Consider the following 12,601-nt stretch of genomic DNA (forward strand, 5'->3'; position numbering starts at 1 on the left):
AATATTATATAACCTTCATGAGGAATTGCCACTCTTCATGCTTAAAAAATATAAACTCCCATTTTCAATTTGTCAATTCTGCTGCTTACAATTTTATAAACTTTCATAACCATTCTGATGCTTACAACAATTTGAACTTTTTCATGTCAATCTTGATGCTTACAACAATATCGGACGGTTTAACTTGAACTATTATACTCAATGCTTTCATCATCTTACACGTATTCCTCTGCTGGGAACTGGTAATAATCTTCTAAACTTGGTTCTCTGATAAATTCAAATTAATACCAGAACTATAGCAAAAAGACTTGATGAACTGCAATGCAGTATTGCTTAACAAAAACATATAAGCCATTCTCAAGTAGAAATCAATGTTTCACTAGAACCCGAGCATTTCTTTAAAGCAGACCTTATCTCCTTTAACATTTCATTAATCTGGATGCCCTTTCTGCAAGCAACACCAAAGTCAATGTATAAAATTATAATATGATAAAGAGACTGTTTAAACAATTACTAAACGAAGTGAAGATAAACACTTTTAAAAAAATATAAAACAGGTAGTCAAGCAGAAAAAACACTTTAGAAGCAAATATAAAATTACAAAATAAACTGTGAAGCACTTTCTGAAGGCTGATTCCTTTTGACCAAAGCCCACGTATTAGAACTCTAATATAATAAAGAGATTGTCTGATGTATCATAATTATGATATAATAAAGGCATTGTCTAAGCAATCACTATATGTGTGTGAAGAACAAGAACACTCTCAAAAAGAAAATATAAAACATCAGACAGGAAAAACACTTTCAAAAAGAAAATGTAAAAAAATTAGACAGAAAAACACTTTCAAAAAGAAAATATAGAACAAATTGTCAAACAGAAAAACACTTTAAAACGAAAATATAAAACAAACTCTTGAGCACTTACAGAACACTGACTCCAACAACAGAGAGAGGTCTAGGATAGTCCTCAAGTTTTCTCTCCTTCGTATCAGTTTCATCAGACAATTGAGCATCACGGTTGCCAATTCTCATGATTTCTTGAATCAACGATGGAAGTCTGTCCTTTGCCTAAGATTATAATTAGATGAAAATGCTTGTTATGTGACAGAATTTTGCATATTTCTTGAATATACATGATCGTCCCTAAACAATACAATAACGGACCAGATGATGCAGTGGCCATTCCTTTTCAAGAAAAAAAAAAGGAAATTAAAAGATAACACTTAACCCACATATTGGCTGCGACACTACATACCTCTGGTAGGTCAATCTTATTCAAAACTACAACATACGGTCTCTCAAGGTAAGCAGGATTATACATGCGCAACTCCTGCAACACAGACGAATTGCAACGGGGAGCATGAGCAGGATTTAAAAACAGAAAACTAAGGAAGCTCTTTACAACTAGAAAAACTGGTCTGATCACATAATATTTCTTGCACGATATTTATTTGTATATTTTTCCTGGCTGCAAAAGTACCAAATGGGCACACAACAGAGTTGTGATTATTAACAACAAAACAGATTAGCGTGACTTACAAATTGTTGACTTTTAAGAAAAAAAACTAATTAGAGATAAGATCAATATTCCATGTACACTCCCTTCCAATTGTTAGAATTAGAATTGAGACTCTTCTACAGTTAAAATAAACAACATTTCAAATCAAGCTATTTAATCAATAAAAAGCGCTTAGCCTGAATGGATAAAAAAATATATCCAATTGCAGTGTAAATACATACTTCTCTGACCGTCCTGTAGTCATTTACAGGACTCTCAGTGGCAGCATCAACAACATGGACTAAAAGCCGGGTCCTTCTGAGGTGCCTCAAAAAATTACGACCAAGACCCTGAAAGTGAAAGACAAAACCGTCCTATTTAGCATCTCGATGGTCTAAAATGGGGACACTTGATAAGAATAAAAGTATTTTATACCTTTCCTAAGTGAGCGCCTTCAATAAGACCAGGCAAATCTGCCAATGTAGCTTCTGATGAATACATTCCTGCCCCCAAGCTGGGATCACCACCTAGGCGTCCAAGATTTGGCATTAATGTTGTAAAAGGGTAATCAGCAATATCAGGTTTAGCAAGTGTAATGGCTGCCAGAAGCGTTGATTTGCCAGCATTTGGAAGTCCCTAAAATAAGATTAACTTGATCATGAGAAGAAAGGGTGAAGAAAACACCAGGACGACAAAAAGTAAGAAACAACCAATATACATTTGACCTTTGTTCACCAAACAAAGAAATGATTTGATACAAAGGAAAAAAAACACTTCAGGTTTATTACACCTCTCCTTGTCATCTTTCACAAACTCCAACTCATGGTATTTTAGTTTACCAACAATGATAAAATTATCTTCCTTGATATAGAGAAAAAAAAAACTAAAAATTCACCGATATCAAGCTTACAGTTATAAAATAAAAGTAAGACAACATATTACTAAATAAACAGGGTATTATGCATAGATACGAAACTTACAATCAGACCAACGTCGGCTACAACTCGTAGGATCAACTCCAACTTAACTTCCTCTCCAGGTTGACCGTGAACTAAAATCTGTAGAAAATTAAATAATGATGTTATATCTTACACTGAGATAGGAACACAAGTTGCTAATGCAGAAATTTCAAATACTACTAGTCTACTGTTTCCAGACTCGAGCAGATTGAATTGACAATTAAAATCATAATACTAGTAAACCCAAGACAAATATAGTGAGTTTGCATAGAGAAGATCGTAACCATAAGAGGTTACTAATGATATCTTTCCAAGGATGACACTGAGAAATATTCCATCGCATGCATAAATATTGATAAACTTTACCTTGTCTGAGTCATCTCTCATCACATTAGTTGTCAGAGCCATCATCTTTTTTCTTTGACGCTGTGGCATTTCCAACAAGCTAATCTGGGGATGCCAAAAACAATTGAGATTCAGGTGTAAAGAACTAAAAAACTAGAGATTGGTATATGTCATGAATAAATGTATGGGAAGGGAAGCCCAGTGTTCATAGCTCCAACCAATGAAGTCTGCGCTGGGTAGATGCATGCATCCTTACTCCTACAACCAAAGAGGCCAATTCCTAAATTTAAACCCATGACGACTTTAACGTTATAAGGCAACAATCCTACTGTTGTGCCAAAATGATCTATATGCATATATGAACTCTAACGGTCTAATTATTCATTTTATCATCATTCTGAAAGAATACAACTTATCCACTAAACAATTTGTTAGTCTTTAATGAATTAAATTATTCATGACTCAATCACAACATTAACAGATTTGAATAGAATTTTGAATGTGTATTACCCCTCCTTGTCCTCCCCTGGCAACAAGAACTTCATCGCCAGGTTGTGCTAGATCAGCCAACACCTTCCCTCGTTTGCTTTTCACAACTGTACCTGTTACATTTATAAACATGGTNAGATTTAATTCTTGGCAGGTTGTTTACACCAAACAAGAACCAAAATAAAAACAAGTTAACCTTTTTTGTAATTAAAATCAAAACATAGAAATTCAAAATGAACGCAAAAAAAGAATAAGTCAATTGTCACCTGGTTACTTGTTTGGTTTGAGTTCCTATGTTCATTAATGATAGAAGTATCATTTTATATTCACTAAGTTTCTAATTTCAAAGGCTTTCTTTTATTTCACCATTCTATACAAAGAGAAAATCAAGTGATATTTTTGTAATTATTAATGAAAATAGGAAATAATAAACAAAAATATTTTCTCAAACCAAAAAAGAGACATTTGTTTTTCGGTTTTCTTTTCTTTCTTGGTTGATACTTTTTCAGAACAAATTACACTATCCTCTTTTAAAAAATACTTAGCTTACATTTCTTCATCTAATTTTAATTACACAACCTTCTTTTGTAAGATGAATAATGTAAACAAACATCTCAAGAGGGTCAACAACTACGAATAAGCCTCCTAAAGGCATTTTCCCTTTCTCGACAACTTCCAATGTTGCCCAAAAGTAAAGGTGCATTTGGATTGGCATTGAGTCCTGTCCAACATCAATCCCTTGTGAGAGTGTGATGAGTGCATGATCGAGAATGATCTTTATAATTTTAGAGAGAAAAAAAATACAAAGTTGTAATTTTTAGACTAGAATTTACTTTGATTGTAATTTGTAGACAAGAATTTACTTCGAGTTGTATTTTCTTTAAATTTGTAATTGTAGGTTGGGTTAAGATTGAGTTTCAATTAAAAACTCAATCAAATAGAGAGTATGCAGATCTTGGTTAAGAGAGGGGAGAGAAGAGTTCAGGTAATTTACTACTTCATTTCTGGTTTATATCGCTTCCTTCTTTCAGGATTTAAGGCAAAGAAGATAATCATTTTATGATTATGATATATTGAAACTTATGAAAACTTCCAATGCCTTCTTATCCTCTATCAGATTGTCATCCCTGTTGAGAAGCATCTGCCCGAGGGATCAAGGTAAAACAAACATACATCGAGTTTCAACACAAAATTGTTGATTTAAGAACTATTGGACAACAGGATGAAACTTTAAAGACCCCCTTTAACCAGAATAAAAACTTCATTCAAAATTTTTATCATTTTCATTGGACCTGACTAAGAAAATAAAATTAATTTCTTTACAAATTAAATTAATATTTAAACTCAAGTGCTTAAGAAAATGTTTCAAAGTCACAAAGCCTAGTCATAGAGGTTAAAAAAATAGCTACCGATTAGGCCAATAATCAGTAACACGGAAAAAAAACTTCAGTAAAACACAAAAACAGAGCATACAAACCTACAGGAACAGGAATGCGCATCGTGGGAGCCACAAGTCCATCGCGCAACATCGACGTCAAAACGCCCATCGCACCAACGTTGCCACCGCGCTTGGCGTGATACCTGCTCTTGTTGTGAAACTCCAGCAACGTGTCTTTGGCCTCGTCGGCGTAGATCACCACGTCCCCTCCGTGCCCTCCCGTAGGCAGTATGAGCGACCCGTCGAAGTCCCTCTTCAACGAGCCTTTCCCTTTCTTCTTCGTTTTACCCTGCTCCAGCTCGTTCTTCTCTCTGTGATTCAGCACCGCACCGTGGCCTCCGTCACCCGCGCGAACAGTGATGATTACGTGGTCGAAGAACTTGTGAGGCTCCTTCATCAACGACGGCGGAGGAGACGCCCCGGCGCTGGTAACGCCGCACCGTACCGTTTTCCATTTGTGATTTTCGTTGTTTCGTGTGTTTTGCAGGAATCTGACACTCCTATATATACATAGGAACAATTTCAGTTAAGAAAAACCGAATGAGGATAAATAATGAGTGAGTGAGTGAAAGCAGTACCTTGGTGGAATGAAGAGCGTGGAGAAGAAACGAGTTTCGCGCAATTGAATGCTCGGAGACGAAGATGGTGGCGAAATCAGAGACACCATTATCCGAATTTCGTTACAAAGGAAAATGAGCTTATGTTCACTGTGAGTGAGCCAAGATGGAATATATTGAAAAGAAAAAATATCAAATTATATCTATTACTTTTACATCTAACAAAAGTGCTAAATTGATACATATAATTAATTTTTATAAATTATTAAAATAAGTAGATGTAATTATTAATATATAACTAATAGATTCATATAATTATTAGTTCTTTTTGCTAATATTTAGTTCAATATTTTGTACGAAATTATTTTTATTACTATTACTTTCAATGCACGTGTGCTCTGTTTATTTCAACTATTTATAGCTTCGTATCTCTTCTTGTTAAGCAAGTCTTTTTCTTTCCTTTGTAAAACCTTTTTCCATTAAATCAATAAATACGTATATTATTTCTATAGCCAAACTCTTTCAATAAGATAATTAATTTAATACTTGGAACAATATGTTAAACATTATAAATTTTACATTTATCATTTCATGTGTTTGCCATTAAAAAATACATAAAACACAACGTTAGATTCTTTGCAAAAACATCATAATCGAAATCATAATCCTTGAATAATGAACAGAATAGTTCTCTATCGTGGCTGTAACAAGGAGACTGTAACTTCATTTTGTGATCTATCTCCACAACTTCTGGAGGAAGATTCTGCCTGAATGGGAAACTGAGTGGTTGTGCCTGTGTAGAACCCAGGTGGACTTGGCTCAGGCAACACCTTTTCACCATTCAACATCAAAACCACAGAGGACATGTTTGGTCTGTTTTGTGGTGTTTGTTGTACACATAACAGACCCACATGAATGCATCTAAGTATTTCAAATGGTGTGGTTGGATAATCTAATACCTCATCTATTAGCTCCAATGGCTTGTCTTCAGTCCACAATCTCCATGCCTGAAATGGAATGAAAAACCAACAAGTCAAAGTCAATGCCTATCCATTTTTTTCATCTTTTCATTGCCAGCATAAGATCAAGAGCTTTGAAAACATAACATAATGTATTAATTTTCAAACAGAAAACTTGGTATGAGGTTGACAGAATATTTTAAACTGAATTTCATGTCAAAGGAGTTGCATTGAATTTGAGTGAGTTTACTTTCAACAGTTTGACTTTTTTTTTTGTATATTTATTCTAAATTTCTGACCTGTTTATTGCTACTTATTCAGATTACAGCATCTAGATTATTTATCAGGATACAACACATAGTTTTGGATGATTGAAACAAGGAGATAAATAGCCTTTAAGCTTACATGACTAAGAAGATTAAGCTGATGCTTAGAGTCATGAAAACTGCGATTCTTTCTCCCACTAATTATCTCCATTACCATCACACCAAAGCTAAATACATCAGATTTGATTGAAAAATGTCCATGGAGAGCATATTCAGGAGGCATATAACCACTGCGACACAATCATGAAAGAAAATTTTGATGTCAAACTGGGTTGTAACATAGTAAAAATACATGTCCTTTACTACTTACTATGTTCCCATCACTCTGTTTGTATTTGCCTCAGCTTGATCTCCTCCAAATGTTCTAGCCAAACCAAAATCTGATATCTTTGGATTCATATCGTTGTCTAGAAGAATATTGCTGGCTTTCAGATCTCTGTGGATGATTCTCAATCTAGAGTCTTGGTGAAGATAGAGTAGCCCTCGTGCTATACCATCAATAATTTGAAGGCGCTTTGTCAAACCCAGTTGTTNACTTTGCGTTGAATCTAACAAAATTTCACTTTTTAAATCAGTGTAAGAACTACACAATAGCAAGAGAGAGCAAAATGAAGAGCCATANTTTTNNTGGTGTGAGATTTCAAACCAAAAATGAAGTAATCCAAGCTTCTGTTTGGCATGTATTCATAGATCAAGAGCCTTTCTTCTTGGTGAATAGAACAACCATGAAGTTTTACAAGATTGCGATGTTGAAGTTTTGCCATTAACATGANTTCATTCTTGAANTGCTCNGCTCCTTGTTCAGAAGTTTTTGCAAGCCTCTTGACTGCAATATCTTGCCCATCTTGCAGTATACCCTGAGAGTAATTTTGAAACTTTGGTGAAGAGAAATCAAATATGCCATTAACAAGGCTTGTTTGATGTGAAATTTAACTACCTTGTACACTGGCCCGAAGCCACCTTCTCCTAATATGTTACTGGGTGAAAAGTTATTTGTAGCAGCATAGATGGTTGAAAAATCAAATATTTTTGATAACTCCACATCTTCCTTGTCCCTTTTGAACTTCCAATGAAATATTTTTAGCAGCTCTGAAAACAATGGTAGGAAATACCAATATGGCATGGTTCACAGCTTAATTTAGCAAGCAAAATAAAGGATAATAAGAAGAACATGAATCTGACATTAGAATTGAAAACTTCTCTTCATTCTAATAATTATATTGCATTTTGATATTTGATTGTATCATAAAGAGTCAAATTTTACTTTTCCATAAACTCACCTCTCTTCGCAAGCTTCTTCCTCTTCATATAAGTGAATGTGGCCAATCCAAGTACCACGACCAAGAAAACAATGCCTACTATTATTCCTGTGATATTCTTGCTATTGAAGCTCTGATTACTCCCTCCATGATCTGAGGAATAAACTGCATAAATATTTCAGTTTAAGAGAAACAAAAAAGGAGAGCAAAAAAAGGAACATGTTTAGATTTCACTTCAATTAAGAACATATATTTCTTTCTGCAATATTTTGACCGAAACTCAAAAGATGATAATATAAGAAATGGAAATACCTAACTCTGAAGCTTCAAGTCTAATGTAAATATCTTGTCCTTGGTCTGTGTGTCTACTCAAATCAGTAATATCACCAAACCAAAGCACGCACCCTCTCGCACTGGCATTTATATTTGCAAATGCTGTGCAAGAACAGTTTTTCAAACACAAATCCTCACACTTCTCGAGGCTCAAACTCTCGTTATACCAAGAAGAAGAAGTGTCTGGGAACTTCATTCCAGTGTACTTCCGAAACCTATCACCATCACAACTCAAATTTACTCTTCTGACACACCCACCAGACCAATCCAGTGAACTCCACTTTTCATAGAACTTTGGTACAAAACCATCTAAACATGTACATATTTTTGGAGAGTTAGTAACNTTACACAGTGAATTCACATCACAAAAGGAATAATANTCACANTGATCCATGGGACGAGTNGATAAAATCTCCCAACNCNGGCTGCCACCCGACCATAACAAACGTTGNACANNACCAGATGGGNTGATCACTAACCTNGTAATAGTTTCAGCCTCTAAGGTCNTNTATTGGTAAATGANTTCCTTGTCGTTANTCTCAAGCGAAAANTTTACGAGTCTAAGCNTTCTTCTCCATGAAACTCCANTGAAANCATNGCCNNTCCATGNCCCNCCTCTACTGANCAAAANTTCTCCCTTTGTAGTAACCAGTTGAGGATAGCCATGAGCATCTATGTGATATGAAAACTCACCAAANCCAGGATCTTCTGCGTTTCTCCAAGATGTNAGAAACCTAAAANGACCAGTCANAAAGTTTGTACGAAGTTTCATTCCTGCAAGGAAAGTGTCACCAGGGTAATCAAAACTTTCCCACAAAAGGTCTTTTGTGCTGTCTCCATCTTGCACAACAAGATTTCCCGAGTCTAGAAGCTGCATNACTGGTTTCTTAGCNNTTCTTGATGAATTGGAGGNCCACACAACACTNCCTGAGGCATNAAGAATAACAGGAANTCCTTGTTCTGTTAGTGTGAAAAATGCTGTTGAATTTTTCACTGGGGCATCTCTGTTGGCCACCCACACANTAGTCTTTGGTGATATGTTCTTGTACCATATACAAAAGTATTGATCTTGTGAATTTCCAAACTGAAAGAATCCAGCTTCAAAAGTTCCAGCAGAAGAAACCATGGTCCTATTGCCTTGGATTGATTCATTTGGAGTGAGAGTAAGGGTGCCTTGTATAGATAATAAGAACGTGGAGATTATGCAGAAAAAGAAAACGCGTACCATTGTTAACTTGTTGTGTTTATGATGGTTTTCCATGGTTACGAAGCTCCATAGTTCATTTAACTAAAATCACTGGAGGAAAATGATTGTCCAAGTCTGTAAGACGTGCCTGTTGCGTTGAAAAGTCTTCAGAATAACATTGAGGCTGCATTTTTAGACCAACGTCACATAACAAATTAAGAAATTGTCTAATGTTGAATTTTTTACACACCATTTCAATTGAAAGAAAAATAGTTTTACTCTGTACAAAAATCTTAAAATGGTTTTAATTTCTGAGGGAAAAGCGATAAATGCACACAAAACACTTGCATAATATAGTCGTGTGAAAAATCCAACACGTGAGGATTCACTTTCGGATAAGAAAGTCTCAGTGCAAGTTGAGACATGAATGAAAAGGGGGACCAAACAATGCAGTTAACAATAGGACCCTCTGCTTTATGATATTTTTAATAACTACTGAACAGGTTCATTTGATGTCCAACTAATAGAGTTGACTTTCATAATCCATTCAAAAGTGAAACACTAGAAATTAAATGAAATTAGATGTAAACTTGTTGCGGTTGAAAATCATTCAAGTTAATTCTCATCTTTTGTAAAAATTAATGTTTGTATTTTATAAAAGAAAAATTCATAAATTCAAGCTGGCCTTTACATGTTTTCTGCACCTGATCATACTGTCAATAGCATTCAGAACTTGTGGCACAAAAGGCTTGGCCATCCTTCTGATAAAAGATTAGGAATTTTAAAACATAAACATGATTTGATTGCTTTAAGAGATATGTACTGTGATGTTTGCCACATGGCTAAGCAAAAGAAGCTATCTTTCTCGAACAGTGATTCTCATGCTAATAAAACTTTTGATCTGATACATAATGATATTTGGGGAGCATCCCCTACTCCCTCTTTGCATGGTCATAGGCATTTTTTGACTATTGCAGATGATTGTAACAGGTTTACATTGGTTTATCTAATGAAAAATAAGTCTGAAACTCGAGGTCACATTATACATTTTGTTTCGTATGTTGAAACCCAATTTGAAGCCAAAGTAAAGGTCATTAGGAGAGATAATAGACATGAGATTAACATGGTTAGTTTCTTTAATTCTAATGGCCTAATTCATCAGACTACATGTGTTGAAACTCTAGAGCAGAATGAGATAGCAGAAAGGAAACATCAGCATGTTTTGAATGTTACTAGAAATTTGATTTTTCTATCCAAACTCTCAAACCAGTTTTGGTCATATGCCATATTACATGCTGTCTTGTACTACTGTTGTTAATGCACCTAATGAATCTTATATTGATGATGCCAATGCTTCTGGTAATGATAATGATGTACCCAGTGATAATGCTAAAAGGAAATCTTTTAGAATTAGAAATCTGCCTCTATATCTCCAAGATTATCTCTTTAATACTGCTGAAACTCACAGAAACGTCAGATATTCCATCACTGACCGCTTGGCAGTACTGTTTTCTAAGCTCAATACCAAGCTTGGCAGTCAAAATATTTACTGACCGCGTGAGGGCGGTCTTAGAATATACATTCGTACATGTCTGCATAAGTTTGAATGCACGAGTGCTTTGTTTATTTCAACTATTTATAGCTTTGAATCTCTTCTTGTTAAGCAAGCCTTTTTCATTCCTTTGTAACACTTTTTTCCATTCAATATATGAAATACGTATACTTTTTTCTTTTCTCCGAGTGTTCGTTCTCTTGTTCATCTTGTCAACTGATCACTTCAATTTCTGAGTACACATGGAATTATATGAATACTGAGATTAACTTTGATGCAAAAGGTATACCCAACATTCTTTGAATCTTCTCCGAGTTCAAAAGAGCCAAAAAGGTTGCAATCTTTTTTTAATCTTGCCACATTCTTTGATAGCAAGAAAGAACACAGTTTTTTTTTTTTTATATAAGCAGAAAGAACGCAGCTTTTTTTTTTTTTATAAGCCAGCAAGAACAGTAATGCTTCGATAGGCAAAAAATAAAAAGAAATAGTGAAATTGAGAGTGTCATTGAAAGAGGAAAAACAAACTGAAAATAACAGTTAATGCTGTCAATCTTTCCTCTGTACATTATTTATTACATCCCATAATAATAAACATGGACAAAAAAACCCGTTGTATAAATTGTTACATGTATCATTTCGTATGTTTGCCATCAAAAAATAAAGTTTAAGGTCTCTAACAACAAGTGATTTGGTTCATGGAACAAAAGAACATCTTCTCCATAAATGAACAAACTTACACAGAAGCACTTGAGCTAATAAGTTGTTGGAGATATCTTAATCCTTGAATAATGAACAGAATAGTTCTCTATCGTGGCTGTAACAAGGACACTGTAACTTCATTTTGTGATCTATCTCCACAACTTCTGGAAGAAGATTCTGCCTGAATGGGAAACTGAGTAGTTGTGCCTGTGTAGAACCCGGGTGGACTTGGCTCAGGCAACACCTTTTCACCATTCAACATCAAAACCACAGAGGACATGTTTGGTCTGTTTTGTGGTGTTTGTTGTACACATAATAGACCAACATGAATGCATCTAAGTACTTCAACTGGTGCGGTTGGATAATCTAATACCTCATCTATTAGCTCCAGTGGCTTGTCTTCAATCCACAATCTCCATGCCTGAAATGGAATGAAAACCAACAAGTCAAAGTCAATGCCTATTCAATTTTTTCATCTTTTCATTGCCAGCATAAGATCAAGAGTATTGAAAATAGTTTGCGTGAGTTTACTTTCAGTAGTTTGACTTTTTTCTTGTATATTTATTCTAAATTTCATACCTGTTTATTGCTACCTATTCAGATTACAGCATCTATCTTATTTATGAGGACACAACAGATAGTTTTGGATGATTGAAACAAGGAAATAAATAGCCTTTAAGCTTACATGACTAAGAAGATTAAGCTGATGCTCAGAGTCATGAAAATTGCGATTCTTTTTCCCACTAATTATCTCCATTACCATCACACCAAAGCTAAATACATCAGATTTGATTGAGAAATGTCCATGGAGAGCATATTCAGGAGGCATATAACCACTGTAACACAAGCATGAAAGAAAATTTTGATGTCAAACTGAGTTTTAACGTAGTAAAAATACATGACTTATACTACTTACTATGTTCCCATCACTCTGTTTGTATTTGCCTCAGCTTGATCTCCTCCAAATGTTCTAGCCAAACCAAAATCTGATATCTTTGGAT

General features: G+C 34.8%; 3 protein-coding genes across 4 annotated transcripts; all 3 read right to left on the reverse strand.

Annotated features, from left to right (window-relative positions):
- Window positions 1-34: 34 nt before the first annotated feature.
- On the reverse strand, window positions 35-5,454 carry LOC106763126 (probable GTP-binding protein OBGC2). Its single transcript, XM_014647319.2, has 10 exons — window positions 5,308-5,454; window positions 4,769-5,229; window positions 3,313-3,404; window positions 2,824-2,907; window positions 2,479-2,556; window positions 1,934-2,134; window positions 1,741-1,848; window positions 1,256-1,330; window positions 926-1,068; window positions 35-448 (listed from the first exon to the last, which is right to left on the reverse strand). The coding sequence occupies exons 1-10, from the start codon at window positions 5,394-5,396 to the stop codon at window positions 358-360; spliced, it is 1,422 nt and encodes a 473-aa protein (XP_014502805.1). The 5' UTR covers window positions 5,397-5,454; the 3' UTR covers window positions 35-357.
- A 391-nt stretch (window positions 5,455-5,845) lies between these two features.
- LOC106762934 (G-type lectin S-receptor-like serine/threonine-protein kinase At4g27290) lies at window positions 5,846-9,524 on the reverse strand. Of its 2 annotated transcripts, none has more exons than XM_014647061.2 (7): window positions 8,143-9,524; window positions 7,852-7,983; window positions 7,509-7,660; window positions 7,218-7,428; window positions 6,882-7,119; window positions 6,651-6,801; window positions 5,846-6,293 (listed from the first exon to the last, which is right to left on the reverse strand). In XM_014647061.2, exons 1-7 carry the CDS (start codon window positions 9,422-9,424, stop codon window positions 5,979-5,981), a joined length of 2,481 nt encoding a protein of 826 aa, XP_014502547.1. In that variant the 5' UTR covers window positions 9,425-9,524; the 3' UTR covers window positions 5,846-5,978. The 2 variants fall into 2 exon arrangements, with proteins under 2 accessions (XP_014502547.1, XP_014502546.1); XM_014647060.2 differs by having other exon boundaries at window positions 7,852-7,995.
- Window positions 9,525-11,449: 1,925 nt separating this feature from the next.
- LOC106763807 (G-type lectin S-receptor-like serine/threonine-protein kinase SD1-1) lies at window positions 11,450-12,594 on the reverse strand. Its single transcript, XM_014647959.2, has 3 exons — window positions 12,517-12,594; window positions 12,286-12,436; window positions 11,450-12,021 (listed from the first exon to the last, which is right to left on the reverse strand). The coding sequence occupies exons 1-3, from the start codon at window positions 12,525-12,527 to the stop codon at window positions 11,707-11,709; spliced, it is 477 nt and encodes a 158-aa protein (XP_014503445.2). The 5' UTR covers window positions 12,528-12,594; the 3' UTR covers window positions 11,450-11,706.
- Between the last annotated feature and the right edge of the window lie 7 nt (window positions 12,595-12,601).

Source organism: Vigna radiata, chromosome 6, assembly GCF_000741045.1.
Source record: "Vigna radiata var. radiata cultivar VC1973A chromosome 6, Vradiata_ver6, whole genome shotgun sequence".
Taxonomy (NCBI): Eukaryota; Viridiplantae; Streptophyta; class Magnoliopsida; order Fabales; family Fabaceae; genus Vigna; species Vigna radiata.

What these genes read in the sequence shown, in the direction of transcription:
- LOC106763126 (XM_014647319.2), bottom strand. Translation starts at nt 5,396, where the DNA reads ATGGTGTCTCTGATTTCGCCACCATCTTCGTCTCCGAGCATTCAATTG. An exon ending in AAGGCGCTCACTTAGGAAAG is followed by an intron (nt 1,849 to 1,933) that starts GTATAAAATACT and finishes TTTCACTTTCAG; the next exon opens with GGTCTTGGTCGTAATTTTTT. An exon ending in GTTGTTGGAGTCAGTGTTCT is followed by an intron (nt 449 to 925) that starts GTAAGTGCTCAA and finishes TGTTGCTTGCAG; the next exon opens with AAAGGGCATCCAGATTAATG.
- LOC106763807 (XM_014647959.2), bottom strand. An exon ending in AGCTTAATCTTCTTAGTCAT is followed by an intron (nt 12,022 to 12,285) that starts GTAAGCTTAAAG and finishes ATTCCATTTCAG; the next exon opens with GCATGGAGATTGTGGATTGA.